This window comes from Phaenicophaeus curvirostris, chromosome 5 (genome assembly GCF_032191515.1).
Source record: "Phaenicophaeus curvirostris isolate KB17595 chromosome 5, BPBGC_Pcur_1.0, whole genome shotgun sequence".
Classification (NCBI taxonomy): Eukaryota; Metazoa; Chordata; class Aves; order Cuculiformes; family Cuculidae; genus Phaenicophaeus; species Phaenicophaeus curvirostris.
The window spans coordinates 5418277-5444675 of NC_091396.1; the positions used below are offsets into that span (position 1 = coordinate 5418277).

A 26399-nucleotide genomic window follows, 5' to 3' on the forward strand; every position below is an offset into this window, starting at 1 on the left:
TCAGCTCCAGTGTTGTGAAGTGACATTTATTTGGAGCATCCAGGACCTTTAGATTGCATACTCCAAGAATGCTGCATATTTAGCATATAAATAGATGAATTTGAGGGTGTGAGGCAGACATGCACTACACTGGCAAAGACATAATCTTGGAATGTGTATTAAAAATGAATTTCAGTAAATTAGATGTTACATATTAAAAGAATTAATCTTAAAAAATGCCAGTACAACTAGTCTGTGTTATTATTCTGATACCAATTTAATTCTATTTATTCTTGTTAAACTAATCATTCTAAATTTGCACATGTTTCGGATGATTAAAAACATTGATAACATCAACCCGGAATTACGCAATAAAGTATATTACAGATGTTATTTAATTATAATGAGTGGTGGGCACACCTTTCATCCCTGAAAACCACTTAGTGCCATTAAACTGTTGCATGAGTTTGATTATTCATGTATTTGAGTTGTATTCACTATCTCAGCACATTTAAAGTCTTGTGGTTTACTGCTGTGTCCTCAAAATAGAAAAATGGAACAAAGCCTGCACCATTTATTTAGGCAAAACTATTCCTTCCAAAGAAGGACGTGCAAAGGCCAATATAAGTAAAATGCAATTAAAATCAGTCTGTGAGGAGAGAAGAATATGTTATTTAGTGCAGATTGTTTGCCTGAAATCTCTTAATGAGTTAAAATGGAAGTAATTTAAAAAAGAGGCTAAATGTCAAAGGCAAATGTCCTGAGCAGCTATTCCAAAGCCTGCTACTGGCTTTAATCAGAGAGAGGAGGGAATCTATATCATCTGACACACTTAAAACTATGGAGCAATAAATTGATGATTAAAACTGTCAATGGATAGGGCTCAGACAGATGTCTTCCCTGTCCTTTCTGGTTTGTAGTATCTCTACAGTCTTAAGAATGAACTGGCCCCATGAGATTGAGCAGCAGCCATGAGCCATTATTCAAATGTAGCTTAATTATACAGTTATCTGTGTTCTTCTAAGTTACCATTTGTTTAATAGCTAGATTGCTGTACCTTTGCTGTATCGTTGGTATTCCAGACACACTGGGTTGTAAACCTGTGACAAGGTTGGAGTGGTGTAGCCCCTTCTGCTTTACAGTGGAAACTCTAGCAGACTTGAAGGATCACCATTGTAGACGTTTTTCTTCTTTGTATTGTATATAATTAGAATAAATGCATGCCCTTCTTGTTAATTATAGCAAACTGTCAAAGGTAATGTAGAAGTGTAATAGGACAGCCAGTATAAGAGTTAATAATAAAGGATGAAATTTAGCCTTTATCTAAGTTTATGTAAAACAGTAGAATTATTATTTTCTTACATCAACTGAATGTGGCATAAAAGTAGACAGGTGGGAGATTTTCTTTAGAGAGAAAGAGTAGCGAGAGAGAGAAAGTTTTTCATCTCTGCTCATCCAAAGTAGTTGTCTTTGCTTTCAGGGTTTATTTGAAGTAGTTGAATGACTCCTTTGCAGCGGGGAAGCTGTTTGCATAGCGCTGTCAGTGACACCCCTTTCTTGCTATCTCTGTCTCGTAGAAGTGAGATTCATGTGAGAGCAGGAGATGAGAAGAGACTGTATTTTACATAGAACTTGTGCCTTGGTTGGCTGGGTGACTTTTTCCGGTGTTTTTATGTTGAAGAAAAATATGCTACGGGGGAAAACAAAGCTGTAAGCTCTGGAATTTAATGGAGTTAACTGTCAGGGTATGATTTTAATTCAGGAAGCTCAAGACCTGCATGATCCTATCTTTTTAGTACATGCTTTTCCTGCTTTTAGGTCTCCTGTTCAACAGAGAGCTAAAGATAAGGATCTTATATTTTTTTGCATGAAAAAGAGCACAGTAAGAGTTTGATGAACAGACACTTTTATAATAAAACTCATTGAAACTGTAGATTGCTAGCTATTACATGACACTGAACAGTTTTCCTTTCAGTAGTATCACACAGTGACTTAAATGTGATGAGGCATTAGAAAAGATTGAATTATTTTAATTTTACATTTTCACTGGGTTCTGAAGCCATTGTGTTTTATTTTGAGGTAAATTATCCTATTTATCTTGTCTGCATAAATACCTTTATGAATAATGCAAGAAGCTGGCATGGTAAAAGTAAAAATTACAGACCTGTCCTAAAGGAGAGGATTAACATCCTGCAAGAGCTTATTCAAAACTAACTGGTGCCTTTACAATACAAATATCTGCCATTTTTGAGTTCTTGCAAAGCCGTTACAGTGGAGTGTTGCCAGATCCATTAACAAGTCTGTACTAATGACAGTTAAATAACTGGATGGGGTAAACACAGGCAATGGAACAGTTGGTACAGGATCTCCTTTTACATGAACGTTCTAAGGCTTGAATGTAAACACTGCTACAATTACTTCACTGGGATAAAAAAAAAGTTCAAAAGTTATTTCATCAATGTCTTATGTTGAATTACAGCTAGAAATGAAAAATATTACACTTAATGCAAAGGTAGTGCAGATATTTAGCCAAAGACTACAGATGCAAAGTAAGGCTGAGTTTTCATTTTCCAAGGAAATATTAAATTGGCCGTTTCTCACAAGCACTCTGTTTTGGACTGTCTACCTTTTACACGGATATACAGACAGCCCATACAAATTTGTGAGTTGGTGAATATGTTTTCATTGCCTTTTGTGAGCATGGCTTAGCCATGTGGAATGACAAGGTGAAGATGTGCATGTAAAGACTCAGGCTTCTCCATCCTTGGCAGAATGCTGTGAGAAGACAGAACGGGGAGCCCTGAGAACCACTCTGCTGCCAGAGCATCAGGGGCAGGCAGGACCAAAAGCATAGGAACACAGCCAAAAAATGCCCACCCATTGTTTCCTTTGGCCTGTGTCATTATGAATTACTGAACAGGTTTTTCTGTCCTCCTTTGAAGAATTATTATAACTTTTGTACTATTTTCACTTTTAGGTCACTTTCAGCTTAACGTAACTGTATGAAGAAAGAATATTGTGTGTTCTCATAAGCATCTGCACATGTGAAACACATACACATACAAATAGAACACATATAGCTCAAATTCTATAGCAAAACCTGAATTCATACTTTGATAGGGAGATATTCATCCTGAAGCAAGTATGAAAATGTAGCTGTTATATATAACAATAGCTCCCTATGCAGAAAATGTCCTCGAAAATGTTTTCAAAAGCCATAGTATGTCTAGATGAAAATGATCTGTGAGGTGAACCAAGTAATGTCATGGTATATGACACACCATTAATTAAAGCTGTTATTTGCAATTCTCTCTTGGTATTATGAGCATCTTAAATCATTCAGAATTTCTGAAACAAATTCATGATATTTTCCTATACCTGCAGAGATGTGTTTATAGATCTGCTACTAATAATGCTCAAGACCACAGAAGTTTACAGACCTAATCGTAATATTTTGTCCTATTTTGCTCTTTATGTACATAATTTTAAGCATGGGAATAAGAAAGTGCAATGGATTAGACAAACTGAGAAGCTGCTAATGGCTTTCACTGTTTATATGGCTATTCATGCATACTGGATTTAATGACATGTTGCCAAAGGAATATTAACTTGTTGATGAAGCGTTGTCCACCCCACACCATCATCCTGGCCTGCCTACAGCACACACACACGCATATGTAGGAGAAAGCTGGGGAGCAAGGAGGAGTGCCAAGTTCAATATGGAGAGGAGAGGAGTGGGATAGCACCTATAAGCTTTAAGTGGCTCTGGGAGGGGAGAGGTATTGGTAGTAGCAAAGATAGAAGGGTGTATATTTATATATATATTTATATATATAATTTTTTTTTTCCTGTTGCTTCTGCATCAATGGTGTCTTTTGTGGAAGATTTTCCCAAAGCAGCCAGTGCAGTACCTCCTTTTCCCTGGCATGGTTAGAACCTCTACTGATTGCAGAAGATCAAGGAAATAAAGGAAGAACCAAGGGCATGTAGTGATAGGATGAGTGGAAATGGCATAAGTTGGAGGGGGGAATGTTTAGACTAGACATTAGGAAGAAATTCTCCATGATGAGGGTGGCAAGACTCTGGAACAGGTTGCACAGCGGAGTTGTGGCTGCCCCATCCCTGGAGGTGTTCAAGGTCAGGTTGCATGGGCAGGTTGGCGTTGAAACAGGATGATCTTTCCAAACTATTCTATGATCCTATGAGCCTATACAACTGAAAGCAATTTCCACCCAACCCCCCCGCCCTGCCCCAGCTCTGGTGTTCTAAGAAGTTGGTTAGTGTCTTCCTAAACAGACAGACACTTACGGTACTATCATAAGAAAGCTGTCTAGTCTTGAAATAGATGCAGATATTCTTTTACTTTTCTGATGTAATCTACAGAGATTCATATGCTGATGCTGCTTTTCTTCCATTAAGTAAACTGCTGCTTGGTTTCGGTATCCTGGCATGCAGGCTTTCTGAAATGTAATCTACAAGTCAATTAGTATCCTACACCATGAGCCTACATCAAATACACTTTCAGAAGGGCTCAGGTTTAGAAATGAACTTTAGGAAATCTCTATTGATTTTGTAAATTAGAAATGTAAAATTGGATGGATAGAGGTCCAGTATGGGACTGACCCAAGGAAGCAATCTTTAAACAGGAACATTCTCTCATTCAACACTGAGAAAGAGAAGAAAGCAAGAGGGAGGATTCATTCGCAATTGACCTGCAATAGCAAAGTCATTCACTTTCCAAATAGCATTAAACTTGTTCCTTCAGCCATGACATGTGAAAAGATCATGGTTATAAATTCCATTTGCTGTAATGAATTGAAAGTGTTTGAGTTTGCAAGCAGCACTCATTGTTGATGGACAGCTAGATTTGTGCAGTATTTTAACACAAAAATTAGCTTCTGCAAAATCAAAAGTACAGAAAATGTAGCAGCAGTGACAGATTTTAAAGCATAAAAAGTTGACTTTATTGTTAGATGGAAGCTGAATGATGCTAGAAATAAATAGTGGTCATAACCCTGTTATGTAGATAACTTGCTTCATCCTTGAGTGAGAGTGAACACAAAACTGGAAAAAGGCATTTGTTTAGGTTTCTCAGCCTTATTTCAACAAGAATAAATATTTTTACTTAAATGAAGAAAAAATCCAACTTTTCTATGGTATTGCCTGCAAGATGGAAGAAAATGGAATTATATTGAAGGATACTTCATTCAAATCAATTTCAGCTTACATCAGCGTGACTCCACTGCAGTCCATGAAACCATAATGGTCTATGTACTTTGTAAATTGAGATAAAAGCTGCATTCTGGGGTTACTTAATAACCTTAACTCAGTCCCGCATTAGGATCATGAGGCATTTGTACTTTGCTTGCAGAACCAAATGCAGTTTCAGAAACTGTTTTCCCCAAGTTTGTGTGTTTGGTGTAAACAATTTTATTCATATCTGAAATGTGCCAATTGCCAAGGAAAAAAATCTCAGTGGGTCAACTGGCTAATATGTGTTAATAATTTGAGATTCATTTTAATTCATATGTTACCCAGCTGAAAACTGTCCAAGATTTAAAAAAATATAATAACTTCAGCTAAACAGAGGAGTGAAAATATAATAGCTTCTTAAATTACCGCAAGGTTAACATATAATTAATTTGCTAATTTTAATTACAACCCTACAAAATGTGCTGAAAAATGCTCAAAGGGGAGAAGCAGCCAGGTGCCAGCGGTGATTAACCAAGGTTACTAGCAATTATGAGGTCTCTATTAACCTTGTTAAAGAAATTTTAAAAACTCCTTTATAAAAACAGCACATTTATTTCAACTCAGCAGGGTTTTCATCTTCCTGTACCTTTCCATTGCTACAGCCCTACTGTCATTTGCCTCACTCTTTTCCAGCTAAATATTTTATTGCAGTTGAAACATGGAATGCTTTCTCTGTTTGTCACGCACTGTTATACATGGACTAGGGATTTATTTTGTTCATATACACTGAAGAGATTAACTATTGTTTGCAAAGTACTCTGGGCACCTCAAGTGCCAGATAACTGCAAGTATCACAGCTGAACACTGGAAACAGAAATCCTGAAGAAAATGCTCTTTCTTTCCAAGGTGTCCTGGGGCATGCAGTTTGTAAAGCAGGAATGTTGCAGAAACCGCCTTTTCAGTGGAGAACCTGCTCTGCAACACTCTGTATGACACAGAAAAAGTAACTTTGGAGTTAAAAAAAAGACAAAGAAAGAAAAAATGGACATGTTGCTTTGCATTCTGAACAAATCATGGTGTAAATGAATGTCTTGTATATATGAAATTCTGTGATGTATTATTGTTCTTTTTTTATTGCTGTTATGTGAGTTGTTTTTTAAGTGTCTGTTGTTTGGAACCGTAAAAACCTTGATCCATTTATTAATGGACGATTTCTTTTTAAAAAAAGTAAAAGAAAAAACCAACAACATAAAAAAAAGCAAACAAACCTAAAGCATTGATGTCAAAGGAAATTAATTTCCTGGCTGGCTTGTGTTTTTCTCTGAGGCAGATATTGATGAGTGTGCAGAGGGGATCATTGAGTGTCACAACCATTCACGCTGTGTTAACCTCCCAGGGTGGTACCACTGTGAGTGCAGAAGCGGTTTCCATGACAATGGAAGCTATTCTCTTTCCGGGGAGTCCTGTGTTGGTAAGCAATGATCAGCATAGCACTTTTTTTCCTCCTTCTGCATGGTCTTATAAAGTGACTATTGAGACACTGTCCTGAACAGTTACTGTGTTTAAGGCTAAAATGAGAATGCAAGTGAGCGTGTCTGTCTGTCAGCATCCCAAGCCACGCAGTGTGGATGTTAGTTCAAGGTGCGTCACAGTTTTGAAGGATTATTATAGCAGGGAGGCAGGCGGAGATCCAAGGTGAGACTGAACTGTGCTTTGCCATTTATCATCATAAGTTGCTATAAAACCTGAAGAGAAAGTAGGCTTTCTGGGGAGCATAATAGGCCACAGAAGAGGAAGAGTTGGGTTTCTGTTTTCAAATTTCAGCAGAGTGATTTGAGAACACATCTAGGGTATGTCTGTGTTGCTTCATTTGTTTGGCATCTTCATAATTTTTTTTTAATTATGCAAATATCATATCACTATATGCGTCATATTTGCAGAATAAGGCCCTAAAAGCATGAACAAAGAGGAATTTTTAAAGAGTGCAGAGGAGTTTGTCAGTTGTTTCTATGGAAGGACAAAGGATGAGGCTCCATGAGGAGTTAGTGCTGGTTCTTGCAATCTGGATGGCTTTGAACATAAGACCTTGTGTGCCCCTATAGCAAGTAAGCAATAACAAAATCATAGTGAACATAGTAACTGTGGCTTACCTCTGCCTTCAAATTTTTCCAGCTTTGTACTTATTCTTAGAAGCCTTATACATAATTTTGTTACAATATTTTATCAGATGAGCTTAGAAATAATCCCAATTTTAGTTCTATATGGATATAGATCAATATACCATAATTGTATGTCCTTTCATTGGAATTTCAGTTGCTTCATCTCTCTTCAGTTCTATAAATGTTCTATAGAAGCTTTTCTGCTTCTTCTTTGAAAGACTTTTTTTTAAATACTAAATCTCAGGTATCATGTCTATAAGTGTAAAGGGCTCTTTGTAAGATTTAAACTATACAATTAAAGCAGAAGTTTAAGTAAAAATTGTAATAAAAATATTACTAAATATATACTACTATAAAAATTTACTTGTAAATTGTAGCAAACATTCCCATCTTTTACAAATTTTGGTTATTACAAGTTATTGGAATAAGATAGCATCATGATTTAAAAATGCAGAGGAACAAGAATTACTTTAAAACCAAATAATTTGTAGATTGTCCAGGTATGTTAGCTTTTTACATGTTTTACTAACCTGATGGGGGCTTCAATAAAATCACAACAGTAGGCTTCATTGGGATTCTGTGTAAAAAATGGTAATTTTTTCAGCATTTTGTGACTTAATAGATAAAATACCACATGAAAGCCATATACCTTTAAACGGATTCTCAAATGTTAAGACTTCTTCTCTGGTTCATTTAAATACTTTAAAAGGAGTGATGGACAGAGCAGTGTTGAAAACTGGCTTTATAAGAGGTTAAAGCGACATGACACAACCTTCAAAAAGCCCCAAGGCAATTGAGGGTAAGGGGCATTTGTAGCACTCCTGTTTCCTACCTGTGCTGCTTGCATCCCTTGTCAGGCTGACCTAACGTTGCTGGTATAGGGTGAAGACAATACACACAGCCTGGTCTCGGGAAAGGACAGAAGCACAGTCAGGACTGTGGTTTTGAATGGCCTGTAGCTAAGCTCAGTTGCTGAAAAGGTCAATATTGCTTGCATTGCGTCTCTGTTAAAGAGAAGGGCGCTCGGCTACCTCACAGCAAGAAGGAGCCCAAAATATTCTGTATTCTGGGGAGACTGGAGGGATAAGTTTTCATGAAAACAAGCTGCCCTTGTTTTGACCTGCGCAGCATGCTGGAAGTTTGTAAGGTGAGGTGCTCATCTTGCCATATGCAAGTTGTAAACGGAATGTGAAATTAGCAGGGTTATTTTAATGAAATAGCTTTCCTGAACCATCTGCTGCAGGGTACCAGTGAGGAAGAGAATAAACCAATTTATTTTATTTCGTTATACTGGTTAACCAATTAAAAATGATTGAAATATTCTGCGAACTCGTATTGACAAATTTCAAACAATGATCTTTATTAGAAAGTGCAACTAAAAGTTGGTTAAAATGACAGATGAATAACACCACAAATTGTAGCTGAAGCTTGGTTTCTTGAACGCCGACTCCCATAACACTACAGAGCTTTTTTGCCTGGTGGAGTATTCAGAGTCAGGGCCAGTGTCGTTCACTCTATTTCAGATAAAAGAGGATTCATTTGCTTAGCAACGGCATTTTGTCCTAGTATATTTTACAGCCTGTATACTGGAATCTTAGCGTGTACCTGAGGTGGATTTGAGCCGTTGCCCTTCAGCATGTTTCAGAACATCTCTTCTTCCTCATTGATGGGCGAAACTTGGAGAAGAATAAATGGGCTAAGAACATAAGTAAAAAAAGGTTAAACGCTCCTCCACAAAATAACAATAATAATATATGAAAATCATAAGGCAGTGGGAGGGAGCACTTAGCTCTGACAGATTGCCCAAAGCCCAGGCAGCCGGTTGCTTTTGCTGGACGCGTTTATGTGTCTATCAGTTAAGCCCCTTTCCCTGCGTTTATATGTAGGTGGCCTTAGAGCTGAGTCATTGCTTGTGGCGTCTCTGCAGTGCTTGCAGAACATTTAAAAAAATAACATCTGATTGGGAAGTGTTGTGGTATCTCAGAGCTTTTAAAAGCTTTATTCTCATTGACTAGGAAGAAACAGTGAAGTTTGTCACTTGGCAAGGGACAAATGTGTAAATCAACAGATGTGGTAGGGAAGGTCATAATATTGTACCAGAGCTAAGGTAATAAAGATGTATGACTTAGCCAGGCCACTTCAGGCTTGGGAAATTTCTTTTATTGCTTAAAATATCAACCAAAGGCAGCTTTGAAAAGGGAATATATTTCCATGGACATGTTTTTATAAAAGTTGTCAGCTTCATAAGGTGCTGGTGAGCAGGCTCAAATTAAGAGGGTGTAATTTAATTTCCAGCAGTAGCATTTTTATGAGGCGCTGGCCTTTGACAATATGTTATTAAGAATACTGCTTGCAGACAAAAGACAATTGCTGTGCTAAGTTGCTACCAAAGTTTGCTTGGCAATTAAAACATGTAGGCTGCAGTTGCTAGGTTGGGGGTTTTTTTTTTGGTTTTTTTTTTTTCCTATTTGTAATAGGAACTTTGCTATGCTTTAAAGTAAATAAACAAAAATTCTTTCTAGAGGATGATGAGTTGTCTTATGATACGTATCCCAGTATTAACTATTATCTACTAATGCAATATTGAAGCAACTGGCATACGTTATTTTTTCCCCATGCTAAGTGCCTGTTGACAAATACTGGTACCTCATAAGATAATCATTGAATAAAACCTCACCACTGAATTTTCAGTGATAATCTTTAAAATTATCAAAGAAGAGAGTAGCTGGTAAAGAGACACTGTCTTCTGGGAAGTTGATAATGTACCAGAAAGCTCACTCGTATCTACATCAGAACAATCAAAGCAAATTAAATTATACTTTTTAATCTCCATCTCTCTAAATGAGATCCTTCTGATCTGTAGAGAGCTATTCAAACTCTGGATTGCAGAATTCCTCATTCCATTTTTTTTTTTGCCATGATTTTTTGTGTTTCTGAGTCTCTCTACATTGTGACTTTGAAAGCTTAAAAACAACTAAGGCAGCAGTCCCTGTCAGTTGTGGTAGTATTTTATTTTCCTTGGAAAGTGCAAATTTTTTAGGGAAACTTAATGTAGACTCTTCTCCTACCAAAAACCCACAAAATTCACTGTGTATTTCATCCAGAAAGGTTGCATAGCTAGACCTGTGGGGTTAGAGTAGCTGTGGGGAGTGAAAGCTTGGAAAACGTAGGAGTCAGCAGGTTGCGAGGGAAAAACTCCTACATGTGTTAGGCTCCCATGAAACCTGGGTACAGCAATGCTTGAGGGTCAAGTCTGAATGTGTTTTAAATCAATTTGTGAAGCTTTCATATGCTCCATAATATGCTGCAGTGTTGCCTGTTACCTAGATTCAAAAGTAAGAGAAAAGGAAATTTATTCTTTGGTTTTTGTGCCTCCTTTCTGCGTCAAACAAAAAGCTAGACCCATCCTTTGAAAATTAGTAACTTACGATTTTTCTGTTCTAAGTCAAAGTTGTGTTACATGTCTTGAAAGTAATCGTGTTTGGTATTTTCTGTGTTTCTAGAAAGCATTAGTAAATCCTATGTTTGGAATCTAATTTACTATGCAGTGTTCTTTAATAGACCATTATGTCTCTATAGAATAAAAGTACTATCATAAAATATTTTCTAACTGAAAATGCATCTGTTTAGTGGTTTGGTTTCTTTCAAAGACAATTCCAAATCACTTTGATTTAGAAGGAAGGCAAATACATTAAGTGACAAGTTGCCTGTGAAAAATGAAATGTCAAAACAGTGTTTAGTTAACTTGTACACACATTGGTTTGGTAGCCCAGCATACATTTTTCACGTTAACATTATACTGTAATGGTTTAATGTACCGTAACAGTTAGAATTAGCACATTAGTAGGGTTCTTTCTTCTGAAACAGCTTATCATGATATTACAGAGCACCACGCTGCATGACTTGCGTGCACACATTTATTAAGGTACTATAGAAAAGTCATACGATTAAAACCTGAATAGCCTTGAAAAATAAGAAATGAAGTAGCTAGGGATTGGTTCAAAATTACAGTGAAACCAAGTTAATGAACTTGTGTTGATATGTACAGTCATGCTTGTCTTCTACCCCATTCAAATACAGTGGCCATGGGACCTCTCATAATATCTGAGGCAAATTACTTCTCGTTACAGCCGAAAAGGATGGAAAAGGAAATTGCATCTCAGGAGATTATTCTGCTTTGATTGTGATCTCTTGTCTGCCCCGTTACCAAGCTATCTTTGTGTAGTTTGAGAAGAGTACATTGGGAAATGAGCGCATCTTGGGTGGTTTGTTTTCTTTCTTTTCCATTCCACAAAATGTGACTAGTTGCATCGTGGCTAAAATACGTATGAACAGGTATTTGTTGATTTACATTTGTTTAAAGAAGAACAGATGGGGAGTGTTTGAAAAGTGAAGAACTTGATCAGTTTTATGACAATCCTAAGCAATGTTTGAGGCAGCAGGTCTCAACAAAAAACTCTTTGCTGTTGGCTGTTTGTTGTTGATAGAAAAGAGCATAAGGCTAGCGTTACAAGGAAGGTTCTGATTATGGTCATTTCCACTATATCCTCACTTTTCCTCGAAAAAGAACTGTGTGGAGGGGGAAAGTAAAGCTCTGCCACTTTTACTTAGGTTAATTAGTAGGTTTTGCCACAGATTATCTCAGTATAATGAATAAGATTGCCAAGTCCTGTTCCGTGTGTGAAAACGAGATTGTTTTCACAGGCTGACAGGATTTATGAAATAACTAATCCCCCTCAAAAGTCAAGACAGACATCTTGTTCTTGTGCTGCGGGGAAAAACCATGAAGACTCCTTCATATCTAATTGTCTGTTGTTCTTCAAAGTTGCTTGATTTATAAATGAATATTTCATCTTCCTACATAGTATTTTTATAATGGGAAACAAAACGTGTACAGTTTTGCTTTGCCCATCTTGAAATGTTCCAGTTTTGGGCCCGCATCTTCTGAGAGCAGGTGTGGAAAAGCAAATGAAACCTGATGAGAGTGTGGGGAATTGGAGCTGAGCAAGGATTTGAATAATATAAAAATAATCTGTATGCAAGAGTCTTATTATATGATTTTCATATTCATTAGAAGATTGTTTTGGACATGCTCAGAATTTTAAACTAGGCTAATTTTTCAAGACCTAGGTAGACACATTGATTCCAGTTGTTACAAGAAAATTCATATTAAATATGAGTACTTTCTTCCATGTTTTGCATAGCCATCTACATGCTGATCTTATGTCAATGTGGGCAAGTTCACCTGGTCTCCATTAAACGGAAATATTTTCTTAAGCTTAACAATATGGGATTTTTTTTTGTCTGTTTTTTTTTTCCCCCCAGCCCCTCCACTCTGTTTTGAGGCTGAAAGAGCACAAAAACTTATTACACGTGTAACTTCTTTTCCTCAAGTTACTGGGAACATCGTGTGTTTGTTCTGACTTATAGAAATATAATCGGATAAGGATAAACTGCTAAAAGGTTGTTCTCAGAAAATTAGCTCTATTAAAAGTTCAGCTAGAAGTGAGTACAGTGTCCAAGCCTTTTATATTTGATTAATGACTAGAACTTTTAAATAATAAATGCAATAAAATAATAAGAAAGCGTCATTTGCATAAAGAACAAAAAAAATGAGCAAACTGAGTAGCAATTAGGAATTTATGTTCCTGCTATGTTATTTAGCTTTACTTGATTGGTTTCTTTGTCAAGGATGTCCCATTTGCCAGTTTGGGCCGCTCTTAATGGGAGCATCTTTTTTATGTGTGCTAAATGGAGAACAGCAGTAGCAGTACGTAAATAGAGTGTTCTTCCCTTTTGGATATGTATAACAGATTAAGTTGGCTTTGTTCAGTGTGAACAGGTCTGTACTACTGAGAATATGAATAATGTTAGTTTCTATAATTGCTAACATCTGGCTTTCCATAAATCTGTTAAATTACATGGAAACCGAATTAGATTTCTGTCGTAAGTAAAGAAATTACATGGAACTCTGTAGGCAATATGGCTTTATATTCATCTGTGAAATCCTTTTAGTTTTGAACTGTGAAAGCTACCCTTCTAATCTGCACTGTGATCCTGCTACATTTTATATATATACTATTCAAGGAGCACTTAATATGATGGGAAAGAGAGTATTGACAATGCTTGGTGAAAATGCCAAAGACAAAGTGAATGCTTTATTTATACCTTTGTCTTCATCGCAAAATACAAGTCAAAGTCTACTGAATGGAAAGTGGGATATTTTAAAGAATATTTTAATTCTTACAGTAGCTCTTTGGGTATAATTCATTTCATACTACTCATTCATGGCTCTCTTCATGTCACACCTCATGGTTTTTACTTTCTGTGATACTCTGGCACTTGTTAAACAACGTACTGCAAATTTTAATTCCTTTTGGTGCGGTGCCTTTTACACCACTGATAGTGAACCTTTCAAGTACTCAGTAGTATTAAGCTGTGTATTAGAACTAGATTGTTCTTTTTGGCAATTAAGACTGTCAGGGGAGGACAATACATCATTGTTAGGGAAGTCGGAGTGATGAGCAACTGAATTGTGCTGTCAAGCCACTGGGAACATCTCTGACAAAGGACCGGACCACAGGTTATCTCAAGAATGGCAGTGGAATGCTTCTGGCTTCCTTTTCGTTCTGTGAGCAGAAAGAGGAACAGTTGTGTTCTGACAGTCCAGCCTCCTGACTTGGTTGTGCAGGTAGATTTTAGATTTAATTGAATACCAGGGCACTTCCACGTTTTCACTTGTTCCTTGACTGCTGCTGAAGCACCTCTGATATGAGGACAGGCTGGGAGAGCTGGGCCTCTTCAGGCTCGGAAAGAGAAGGGGGTTTGGAACTCAATGATCTTTAAGGTCCCTTCCAACCCAAACTATTCTATGATTCTACTCTATTTATGAATAGAAATCAAGGATTTTACTAACGAGGTCAGAAGGAATTTAGTGGTTTGGTTGTTGCAGAGAATTTCTTTCAGCAAATTGAGAGAATTGTTAACATATTTTAAGGCTGGCTTTCTGAGGAGATGACACGTGAGCCCATGGCACCCACCTGAGAAGTACAGCAACTGGCCATCACATCCCTCTTGAATTAGGCGTTGGGTAATTTTTCTTCTTAAAATCCATTGTATTTTTAAATCTGTTGTTTTAGAGAGGAACTCAAAGTACTCAGGTAATATTGAACAGTTATAAATTTCATGCTAGCAATAAGGTCATTAAATATGTAGGTGTAAGGATTCTTCCTTGTAATTTCTGAACTCAGATAATAGTATTCTGGAATTTTCATGATAGAAACCATCGCACGCTTCTAAAGGATTTTCTTCTTCAGCCTTCCTTCTGCTGTTGCTTGCAGTTTTCATTGTTCATGTTTGAACAAAAGAGGCTCACCAGTTTGGACAGTCTGTCAATATATTGTTTAAGAACAGTCCAAAGTTATTTTCTGAAAGAAATACCAGGTTTTGCTTAAAAATCACAAGGCTTTCACTGCAAGAAAAAAAATGCTGCATTAACTCCTTATATAAACTTGAGTTGCATAATTATATTTCACCCTCCAAAAGTAATTCTAATGGGATACTTGAATTATTTTTTCTCTAGTGTGTCATGGTTTTCTTTTGTTACTTAGTCTTTGTGTCATGCCTAAATCATACTTTTCTGCATATTTTTTTCTAAGACTTTTTTTTTTTCCCTGTATAAGATGCTTCTGATTTCTTAATTTCCTTTTATTTTTTTTTCCCAATTCACTTATTACCTTCCATCAATGGGAAAAGGATGCTTTTTGTATGGGAAATGTTGATCATTCTAGGAACATAAGAAAAATAGTGCACTTCTATTTTGAGTTAAAATCCAGAACAGAGTCTGGTCTAATTGACAGAAAGTGACTCTGATTGTTCATTAGATTCCAGTCACTGGGAAATCACTGTACACACCTTTCCTGAGGTTCATTATTGATAGATGGTTCCACTGAGCGTATCAGTCTCAGCATTTAAAGTGAAGCCTGCTGGAGACAATTTAAGAGTTCTTGGTGGAATCAAACCAAACACTGACAAATAATATTAAAAAGAAGTGTTTAATGTCTAGCAAGTGAAAATAGAAGATATCAGAAAGAAGGCACCCTGTTCTACCAGCAAGGCAGATGAATAGTAAATGATAATACAGAAAAAAAAACTGCCCTATGCAAAAAATGTCCAAAGCATTGTAAATCTGCTGTTTTGCAGATATTGATGAGTGTGCCTTAAAGACCCACACCTGTTGGAACGATTCAGCCTGTGTGAACCTGGCAGGAGGGTTTGATTGCCTTTGTCCATCCGGACCGTCTTGCACTGGAGACTGTCCCCATGAAGGCGGCTTCAAGCGGAACGGGCAGGTGTGGACCCTAAGGGAGGACAGATGCTCCGTTTGTTCCTGCAAGGTGAGATGCAGCTGGTCGGGGTTTCAGGAGTTCTTTAATTCTCCAGGCTCATGTCAGAAACTCAATATTGTAGTGCCATTGGTGTTGGAAAAAATACTAGCCTAAGCCTAAGATACTGACGTAAAAGGTAAGCTCTGCTGTGGGCACTGAAGCTGTGATGGGGAAACTCTGGGAAGAAGCCCTTTTTCTTACTTGCATAACCGTGTACACAGCTCAATAATTCCTAATCCTGCTGAGCTTCTACCACCTCACCCCATGGGTCAGATCTACCTGTAGCATGCTGTGATTGAGGGTCTGGTTTTTAACAGAACGTGCAGGTGATCAGCACACTTACTGGAAGTGCTGAAAGCGGTTTTCAGTTTTTGTTTGACGTGAATATGCATCTCTTGGGACAAGTACTGTAGTCAACCATCTTCCTGTTGCTGATGCTTCCCATTACTTGGAATACATGTGAGTAACTGTGAGAAGGAAGGCCCTAAGCATGAGCAAAAGTTTAGAGGATCTAGCAGCGGGCATTTAATTTCCTTGAGTGAAGAAGGGTAACCAAGTTAAAAGAACGTTTGACTCTGCCTTCTTCATTTTCACTAGTTAAAAGAGGAGTGGCATCATTAAAGTTCGAAGAGTTTTAGAAACACACTGATCTGAGAACTGGTTGATTTTTTATGGCCACCTTAACCTGATGCTTTCATAGCACTGGTAACGCTGTCCTTAGGCACAGCAGAACACTATTCACCCTTGCATAACTCTTAAGTAAAATGATATTTTGGCCACTGTGAAAAGCTGAGCATAGAGCATAAGAAGTGGCCTGTCAGTCTCCATGGCTTATTGCTGATGAACCAGAGAAACTTTAAAGGGCTTGGGAAGCACAAGGGAGAAGAGTTGTTTTGAAGTTGCAATAAGCTGAAAGCCTCATCATTTCTTTATTGCAGTAGTATAGCAGAAGGGAAAATCAAGACTTCAGAGTGAATAGAACCCACAAAGTACATTGCTGTTCTGAGCACAAAAGGGAATACATCCTCGTTGCTACGTTTGTCACTTCAAGTGGCCTCAAGCTCCCTAAAACTCCTCCCTTTAGAAGCTGAAGTGTGCAACTCCACTGACTGTACATCAAGCTTTTAGTATAATCTTAGGGAACTGGGCTAGCTTATGAAAGGATTTTAAGTCAACAGAACAAACAGCTTAATGTATGTGAAGACATCTGGTCTGCCTTTGTAGAATTATAACTGTTAACATTCCCATTTTAGGTTGTTTGCTATTTTATTTGCTATTTCTCACTGCACTTTTCTTATGTTGAATGTTCTTATTAGTATATGAAAATATACAAAATGATTAACTAGTGCGTAGATACTTTAAGCTAAGTCTGGCACAGTTTGTTGCTATGGCTCTTTTTTAGACCTTCCCCACTTTCCTATTTTTCATCAGTGAATTAACATTTGCATTTAATTTCACTCCTGTCGCTGCCTTGTTCCAAGAGCAGAATTCTTGTCCACAGAACATGGAAAACAGGGAGAGCTCCTCGTCTATCCTGTCCCAGGCAGGATGTAAAGTCTTCTCTCAGTGTTTCTTGAAATATGTAGTTGAAATGTATTTTATAAATTGGTAGCTTCTTGTACAGTGGACTACTCAAACCTACTGCAGGACTCTATTCCTTTCATGTAGTTGCACGGGGAGCTGGCCCTGCTTGACCTTTTTGCATCCTTCTCACTTTTCAGTGAGGAAAAGGGCAGAGTGTAACTAAACCATTCCTTATACTCCTTATTTGAACTTTGAAATGATCCTAGTCATTTGTTTTGTCTAGGAGACAAAGCAGCATTTCAGATATAAAATAGTATGTTTTCTTTGGGCTTTTCTTCTGTTATGGTTGATTTAGGAAAGGTCAGACGGATATGTTTTGTGCAGTGGTAGAAATGCATAGATCCCAACTTGAAGATATTTTACTTAAAATCTGGTGCAAAGGAAATGAAATACCTTTCTTAACCTTACTTAATGAACTTCAGAGTTATTTGTGGAGTAGGATTCTATGGAATTTGAGAAATATGACTTCAGTTATATGGAAGCAAAGTGTTGTTATTGAAGGCCAGGAGTTTATTTCAGTATTTCATCAGACTTAGCCTCTTACAACCATCCTTGTTCATCTAAGTAATGTAAAGTTTACAAACCAAATTTTTGAAAATTATGAATTAATGCAGTACCTTGAATATATTTGATGTGTCTCGTACAGTCATCTTCCTGAAGTCTTGCCATTTTAATACCCAAGATTGGTAGAAATTTGATGAGGGGTGAGAAGCTGTTTCTCTCTCCTGTGAAAAAAGCCTGTCTGTACAGTCTGGCTATATCTGGGCGTTTGAGTTTGTCCTCTAATTAACACAACCCTTCTCTCCCTGTATGAAAAAAGCCTGGGGGATAAGCACAGCACTGAGAACAGGGAGATATGCCAAGGTGAAGTGTGTTCCTGATGCTAAGAATGATTTGGTGGTTTGGTATCTGCAGGGTCTGATTTCCACCCAAATTGACTTTAGGGCTCTGTAGAAACTTGAATTACCCTTTAGGATGATTCCCTTGTGTGTTAGTTTTCCCTTTGGTAAGAACAATTCTGTGTTCATACCACTGATGCTTACAAAGCACGTAGAACTGATTCATTGAAGAAGGCTGAGAGGGAGAAGTACTAATAAGATGGTATATGTTATTATCCACTGAAAACTATAAGTTGCTTTGTATATATTTCTCAATTTTCTATATATTTCTCAATGGTACTATAGAGGTCCAAAGATGCAGGTTAGATGTTGGAGCTTAAGAGGCTTTGTGTCACTGCAGTATAGGTATAAAAATGTTTTTTGAAAGGCACGGAACTAGTGATGTTATAGATAAACCACAGATGCTTAAAGAATAAAGATGGTAGCAGTGTATTATGATTACCAAAAGGTCTCTGGCAAAATCATCAGGCTTTGTCAGTGTTCTGAAATATGGAGAGTAAAGGGAGCAAGAAAGGTTAGCTGCTCCCCAGAGGTAACAGCGTGGGAGCTCAGAGAAACCCAGAACTTCCAGCCCTGTCACCAGCTGAAAGAGGAATTTGAAAACTAATCTTGAAATCTTGGAAACTGAATTGGAACTAAGCAGAGAGGTTATTGTTAGCCGTTATTAATCAGCACTCCATTATGAAGAGAAAAGAGACTGCTGTTGTCGAGGGCATTGAGTTGCCTGGATGCCTGTCGCAACCTCACGTGCCTGAAGCTCGACAGCCTGGCAGAGCTGCTGTGCTGAGCTGCCCCTTGATGTCTGCCCTCAGCAAGGGGTGGAAGGTGCTTGTACTTGCGCAACTGCAAGAATGGAGATTTAATTATAATTCTATGTCAGGGAAGGCTTTAAACTCGGTTCACCACGTGCTGAAAGGGAAGGATGACTTCTTTGGTTGGTTGGTTGTTTTTTTTTTTGTTGGAAACGATTTATTCCCCACACCACATCTGGACTGGGCTACAGCTGTGGCTAAGGATGTGGGCCACTGCCAGTCTTCCCTACCTTATGAAACTGCTGAGAGAGGAAATAAAGCCTATTTATTCTTTCATCCGCAGCTAACACAGCAAACTAGTCACAAACAGAGAATCCTTAGTTATCTTATTCAATACAAAACTGAATAAAACCTGTAGGGCAATCTAGTCCTATGCCCTGTGTTTGGCAAAAGCAGTTCAGATCCATGTTAACCTAAGACGTGTTCTACATTTCCATAATTCTTCATTCTCTTCAGTTTTCATTGTTAGGTGTAAGAATAATTAAAATTACTCTTACAACAGAAAGTGATATTCTAGTCAATTCAAAAGTATGATGGAATTCATCAGTGACACTGACTGACATGGATTCCCTGATGCTGATTTTGTTCATGTTGCATTTTGGCAACGACTGGCTTTGCTTAAAAGCAAGAGCCAAACACAGATTCCTACATCAAAGTACAAACAAAACAACCTCCCATGCTACTTGCTGTAGCTGTTTTGTCTGCAGAGAAGACATTCTGGGCTCCTGTCACTCTTTCTAGAAATCACTTTTTAAAAGGTTTGAGAGGAAATAAATTTGCTTGCCTTGATGGGTATCTCTTTATTTAGTGGTGATGAAAAAAACCCACCTTTTCCTTCTTACATCAGATACAGGTTTATAGACTCAGAACAAAGTTCTGATGAGACTATGAAAAAACTGCAATGAAATGACTGGCGTTGTTTTATGAATTGTGTAGTTGTGATTGAAAACAAAATATAGCTTTAATCCTTTCACAGCTCTACCTTCAAATTGGTTGCAGAGGATGCTTTGCTTGAGTAAGGACTAATCCAATAACTGGCATTGAACGTAAAAGAAGTTCATGTCAAAACTTTTCAATAATTTCTTCATTGTTAGCTGTGATTTCAGTTCCCAGTCTGCATGTGGCATATCAGTATATTGGCTCACCAACACTGAGGGGTATAATTTCAAACACCGTCACCTGTGTAGTTATTTTCATAACTAGGGATAGAATCAATTTGTTTTCCTGTGATGCAAAGAGAATATATCCCCTTTTCTTTACATGCAGAAGCAATTCTTTTGTTTGTCTCAAACAGTTCCGTTTAATGGTCTTTAACAAAAAGGGCCATCCGATACTGTAAGCAAATATTTAGCAAAATCCTGTTTTGGAGAGCCTTGTGGAATACAGGCCTTCTTTAATACATTAACCGAATTATAGCAGAGGTTGATAAATCCATTTAGCTTTAAGCTTATGTACTTTAGGTCCAGATGGGGAACAGAACCAGTGGTGAATTCAGAATGAAGAATGATTAGTGCTGCATATTAGTGATTTTGCTATATCATGCTCTGATGAAGCTAAAGGGACCACCTTCATAACTTCAAGTTATTTGTTCAAGTTATTTTCTTTGCGATTATACAGTCAGTTAAAATAGTGCTAAACAAACATTATATGTAGAGTGGAAAGTGCTTGAAGAGCTCATTGATGTAACCAAATGGTTATGAAATTACTTCAATATATTTCTTCTGAGATACTGATTTATTTTAAATTCGGTTTCCTGAAGACAGGAGTACAATGTTCTCGATTCAGACAGCATTGGATCCATGCAGTTATAGAAACTGGGGCAATTCTGGTATTTGAGGTATTACAGCTGGCAGGATGCCATGTTGGCCGTAATACATTAATTCATGAAGAACTTAATATTTCCTGAAACACCAGACGTGCCCTTTCATATATATAGCCCGTGACCTTATCTGGGTTGCTGTCTAGCAGTTTGTGGTTGACATCAGGGCATTGTGTCATCGCAGGATGGGAGGATTTTCTGCCGGAGGACAGCCTGCGACTGCGAAAACCCCAGCGCCGATCTCTTCTGCTGCCCGGAGTGTGACACCCGTGTCACCAGCCAATGCCTCGACCAAACTGGGCACAAGCTCTACCGCAGTGGGGACAACTGGACCTACAGCTGTCAGCATTGCCGTTGTCTGGTATGGGTGAAGTGTTTCAGAAGGCTGTAAAAATAATGAGTGTGATTTTTTTTTTAGCAAAAGATACCTGGAAGCAGGTTCTTGGCTCTCTCTTCACTTGGTTTTTGGATTGAGAGTGATGATAAAGTACTTAGAAAGCGCCAGAGAACTGAAAGCTACATCATTGGCTTTCCTTTTACTGCTGAATAAGTAGGTCTAATGAACAAAAAGGAAAGGGTGCCAAAAGCTTGGAAACATTGACACTATATTAACTTTAGCATTAGTCTGATTTTGAGAACTTTTATAAGGTCATCTGATCTTTAAATGACTTCTTAATTTTTTTTCCACGTGTACTGGATTTGGTTGGAGGAGTTTCAGCTTTTAATTACATCAGCTGGTGTACTTGTCTTGTCAAAATGGTCAATGCAATTCTCTTTTTTATTTTTTTCATTCAGCAAATGCTGGGGAAATGGAATACCAGTGCCATATGGTGAATTAGCAAAAATTAACCAAATAAAAAGGATAAAGAAAACTGAAATCACAAGACAAAGATGCAAAATAAAGAACATTTCTCATTAGGCACTGTAAATTATTTCCCTGAAGCTTTAATTTTTGCACAGATATACTAATTAATGCAGCAATGAACTTCATTAAAATTATCAGTTTTCCATTTATAGCTGTCTGTACAACATTGTTTTTATATATGATATTAATCAAGAGGTGTCTGCGCATCAGGAAACAAATTACATTCAATGCTAAGTTACTATTAAGAGATAATTATCCATAAAGTACAGCAGTAAGTATTGTATTTTATATTCTCCTAAGATTTTTTTAACATTTGCAAAAGAATAGCAAGGAACATTTGCCACTAGCAGCAGTAGCAAATGTTAGACATGACATGTTTTACAAGGGAACACTGAGTTTTTGATCAGCAGTCCTAATTTTACGATAGGGTAGCATGTGCTGTTATCAACATCTGAAGTGCTTACAGATTGGCAGGTTATTGGAGCTCTTTGCATGTTAAGTCTGGACAGATGGATCCTACAGCGGTGACCTGATGATTCCTCCTTTTCCACTTTTCTGTCTATGAAACGGCTTTTTTTACAAAGTTAAATAATGAAATAAAATTACGCAGTGGAACATAACTGGTATTGCTCTAACGATTCCTGTAGCAGTTGACAGTAAAATCAATCTTGGCTTTTGCTAGTTAGATCGATGTTCAGTGCTTCTGGAACATACTAACCTACATCTATCTGCAGTGTTAATTTTCTATTTAAACGGTTGCTATGATCCCACAGAGATGTTTATGTGACCAGACATAGGAAGAGGGCAAGAGTCTGCAAGGCAATCACTGCAAAATTATAGTGTATGGAAAATATTGGAACCCAATATTTAATTCTTTCTTTAAAAAATAGAAAGAACTTAAGTTCCTCTGTAGCAATGATGACAGTGATGTTGTTTAGTCAAGAAACAACCAAAGTATATTCTGCTACATATAGGAAACTTCAGCTCAGTATTCAAACGTGCATTTATATGATCAACCAAAGTGAGACCAGATCCGTTACATTTATATCAGTTTTGGCAAAATAAAACTTTTCCATTTAACAGGATGGAGAGTTGCTTGGTTGCTAATAAATGGTGACAAATTAAATGAGCTTTGCTTCAATTTTTACAGGAAGGTGAGGTGGATTGTTGGCCTCTTCTGTGCCCAAATCTGAACTGCGAGTACACGGCCATCTCAGAAGGAGAGTGCTGTCCCCACTGTGTCAGTGACCCCTGTCTGGCTGACAACATCACCTATGACATAAGGAAAACGTGTCTAGATGGCTATGGTATCACAAGACTTAGTGGCGCTGTATGGACAATGGTGGGATCTCCTTGTACAACCTGCAAATGCAAGGTATGATGGGCAGGGTAGAGTGTTAGTAGAAATGTATGTTGCTGCATAAAATCAGGGTCACTCTCTGCCCTTGGAAGTTCACATTCAGGTCTCAGGGGAGTGAGACACAAGGGCAGGAGCCTATGGAAAACACATACCTTTAGGGTTTTGCAGTGTGGAAACAAAACAGTATTGTACTTGTTGAAAACGTTGAGAGCAGATATGTAATATCCTAGTGCAACTTTCAGACATTCTGTTGGAGAGCCCTTCAGGCATTCTCAGTATGAATCTAGGCTAATGTTTTAATAATTGCCTAATGTAAATGTTCATGAAAATGAGTTTTACAGAGCTCTTAAGCAGCGGCAAAAACACTAATAAAAGTTTCACCAGAAAGTACACAAATAGAAACATATTGCAGCATAGAGATGAAGGCACACAAGAGGGAAGGGAATGTCACAGTTTCTATTCCCTGATCTCATCCAGATGTACTTAATCCAATGGCTCTAATGCAGAAGTGTGGTCTCTTTCCCCTGTTCCGTGCAGTGATGACCCCACTGAGCTAACACCAGAATTATGAAAATGTTGTTTTGGATTATATAAAATGTTTTTCTGTTCACTGTGGGAAACCAAGCTGTTGCTCCAGGGCTTTAAAATTTTGAAGGTAGCATTTCTGCCATTCTTTAGAGGTTTTCCTATTGATTTGTGTTGAATTTTAAAAAAGGGGGGAAAATGGCTCACTTGGGGTTTTGGAGGTTGCTGTAGTTTTTTATCACATAAGGTAGTTTTGTAAATACTGGATGTTGCAGAAAGATATTTAACAATGGATTGAACTCCAAAGCCATTTGACTTCCCTCCTTCCCTCCTCCCAGATACATATCTACCATGAGTCAAGAATCTGAGCTGTCTGCTTGTCTCAGACGAACTAAAAGCTTCCCTGCATGGGTCACATCAAAATTCTCTCCATTAACTTTCTTGCATGAGAGGAAAATCCAATCATCTCTCCTGCCATTTCTGTGCTTGTTATTGAGACCACTGAGTCTTTCACATCCAGGTTTCTAGCTCATGTGTAGTTCAGGCGAGTTCAGTGCTAGCTGGCAAAGTCAGTCCCCCTCAAGAAGCCACCACGGTTGGGACCATTGAGGACCCCTGGGGTTTGAACAGACGTTCGTATGCAGTAGATGTGTCAGAGACGCATCTGTCCCTGGGCAACCAAGCCCTTTGCTCTCGGTGACTTGTTCTGCAGAGGTGATTGACACTTGCTTGTTTGTCTGTGCAGAATGGGAACGTCTGCTGCTCGGTGGATTTAGAATGTCTCAACAATAACTGACCTCGTCAGACTGGACTGTGTCGGGGGAGGAAAACTGATGAAGTTAACACCTGAAATGAAGTTGGATGCGTTGGTATTTTATACAACAGACAATGACCAAAGTCTCCACATGAGGAAGATGTTTGGGAGTTGCCTTTGGGACCTATCACTATGCTCATCCTTGCTAGCCTTGTCTGGGTGACTTACAGTACAGCGCATATAAGTCAATGGTTGTTAAAAGTTTTCAGTGTTGTAAATTACACACTTCTCCTGTCAAGACATTTGCAAATATGTTTAAATTATTTCATGGGTAAACTAATGCTGTATTTTTGTTTTAATTTGTGTACTGACAACATGATAGAATTCAGCTCTTCTTACTTTGGATCTGGGTTTTACAAATAAGAGAGCCTGTTGTGATTTTTGTCCCATGATATCACATACTTAGTTCCAAGGTCCCTGTCAGATGTATTTATGAAAATATGTATGTATGTACAGTCAAATTACATAGTACTTATATTTCACAGCTGTCCAACATTTTAAAACATTCAAAGGTATATTTGATTGGACAGAATGAAAGTAATCAAAGTAAGTCTGTCTTAAAAATTTATAAAACTAAATGCCATGAACTTAATGATATGGCAAAAAAGCACTTTCTTCTCCAAACACGTGCGAGATTCCTATAACGAGAAATGGAACTAAACCCGCATTCTGCTGCCAACCACGTATTCAGGAAAGAATTACCGGTCATTATCAGTATTCTGTTTTGCAAGAGAAACTGCAAATGCTGGAAAGGGTATAATCCCTCTGGGTTGTGCAGTGATAAAACATTTGGAGAGCCTTAAGGTGATATAATTTAAATTGACTAGCTAAGAGTTTGCTTTCAGTTATAACATCATCTGTGAGTTCCAAATTTTTCCTTTTTTCTGTTTGCAGTAATAACGATGTCTGCCATTTTCAGTTACTGCCACCGTCATGACAAAGTGCAGAAGCACCTACCTGTGCCAACCACATATGGGACAGGAGACCTTACCACTTGGTAACTCTCATTACCCAATCAAGAACTCAGAATCAGATTTTCTCTTTTGATATTTTCTGACATTCAAAAATATTTAGTTGTAAGTTTACCATGCACACAGTGTTTTTAGTACCTAAGTTTAGGCAGAAATACAAATTAAAGCTCTTAGCCCTATCTCAAGGTTAGGGTTTAGATTCTTTTCAGCTAGTGTCTTTTTTTTGTTTGTTTTTTTCATGAGGCTAGAAAGTTTGTGGCATTAGAACAAAAATATATTTCTACAATTATGGCATCTACAGCTCAAATATCACCTTTTTAATGTGCTGTTGTGTTTTGTTCTGCTCATTTGTGTAGTGTTTTTTGCTTTCTGTTTATTCAACTAAACACACTGAGTATATGGAAAAGAGTGCAGAAATAAGTATAGTGGCTACAGTTTGGAAAGTCTACATTTGTGAGTTTTTCATAGTTTCATGCAGAAAGATGTGAAACTGATTAATAAGAATGAAGTGTGACTATACAGTGAAAAAGTTAGTCGTCTTTTAAATGAAGTACTTTTATGTTTCTTATAAGGGGACAGTGGCAAAACAATAGAAAATTACTTGCAGTCATAGACAACTTTATTCCCATTTTTTAAACAAGATTTGTTTTATCTGATAGGTTTGTGTGGTAAAGTTAAATTTATTTTCTTAAAATGCCCCGTCATTTTCAGTTACTAATGTATTGACTATATTTGCATTGCCCTAATGATTGTATAATAAGGGAAACAGTTGTGTTTTATATGATACTCAAAGGATGTTTGTAAATCATACTGTCAGCTCATTTTGTATATCACATTGTAAAACCCAATGGTAATTCAGTTGGATGAGATATCCAGTGGGCTGAGATATAAAGGGGAACTTGTGGGCATCTAAATAAACTCCTATGTACAGATGGCTTTCCCTTACTTTTATTAGTAGAGTTTTAAAACACTAATTGCTGTCCTTTCTGGACTTGAAATCATGATGTTACTAAAAGGAGAAAGAGTGCCTGG

At 37.6% G+C, this 26399-nt stretch overlaps 1 protein-coding gene across 3 annotated transcripts in view; it reads left to right on the forward strand.

Moving 5' to 3' along the window:
- The window catches only part of NELL1 (neural EGFL like 1), a 297253-nt gene extending 271299 nt beyond the window's left edge, over positions 1-25954 (forward strand). Inside the window, exons 16-20 of one of the 3 annotated variants that reach the window (XM_069857451.1) lie at positions 6569-6643; positions 15534-15727; positions 21017-21193; positions 22848-23072; positions 24328-25954. In XM_069857451.1, coding sequence (XP_069713552.1) covers positions 6569-6643; positions 15534-15727; positions 21017-21193; positions 22848-23072; positions 24328-24378 — 722 coding nt within the window. In that variant the 3' untranslated portion in view covers positions 24379-25954. Of the gene's footprint in view, positions 1-6502; positions 6644-15533; positions 15728-21016; positions 21194-22847; positions 23073-24327 lie in introns of all 3 variants that reach the window. The other 2 variants (XM_069857450.1, XM_069857452.1) reach the window with 2 other exon arrangements.
- Positions 25955-26399: the final 445 nt, after the last annotated feature.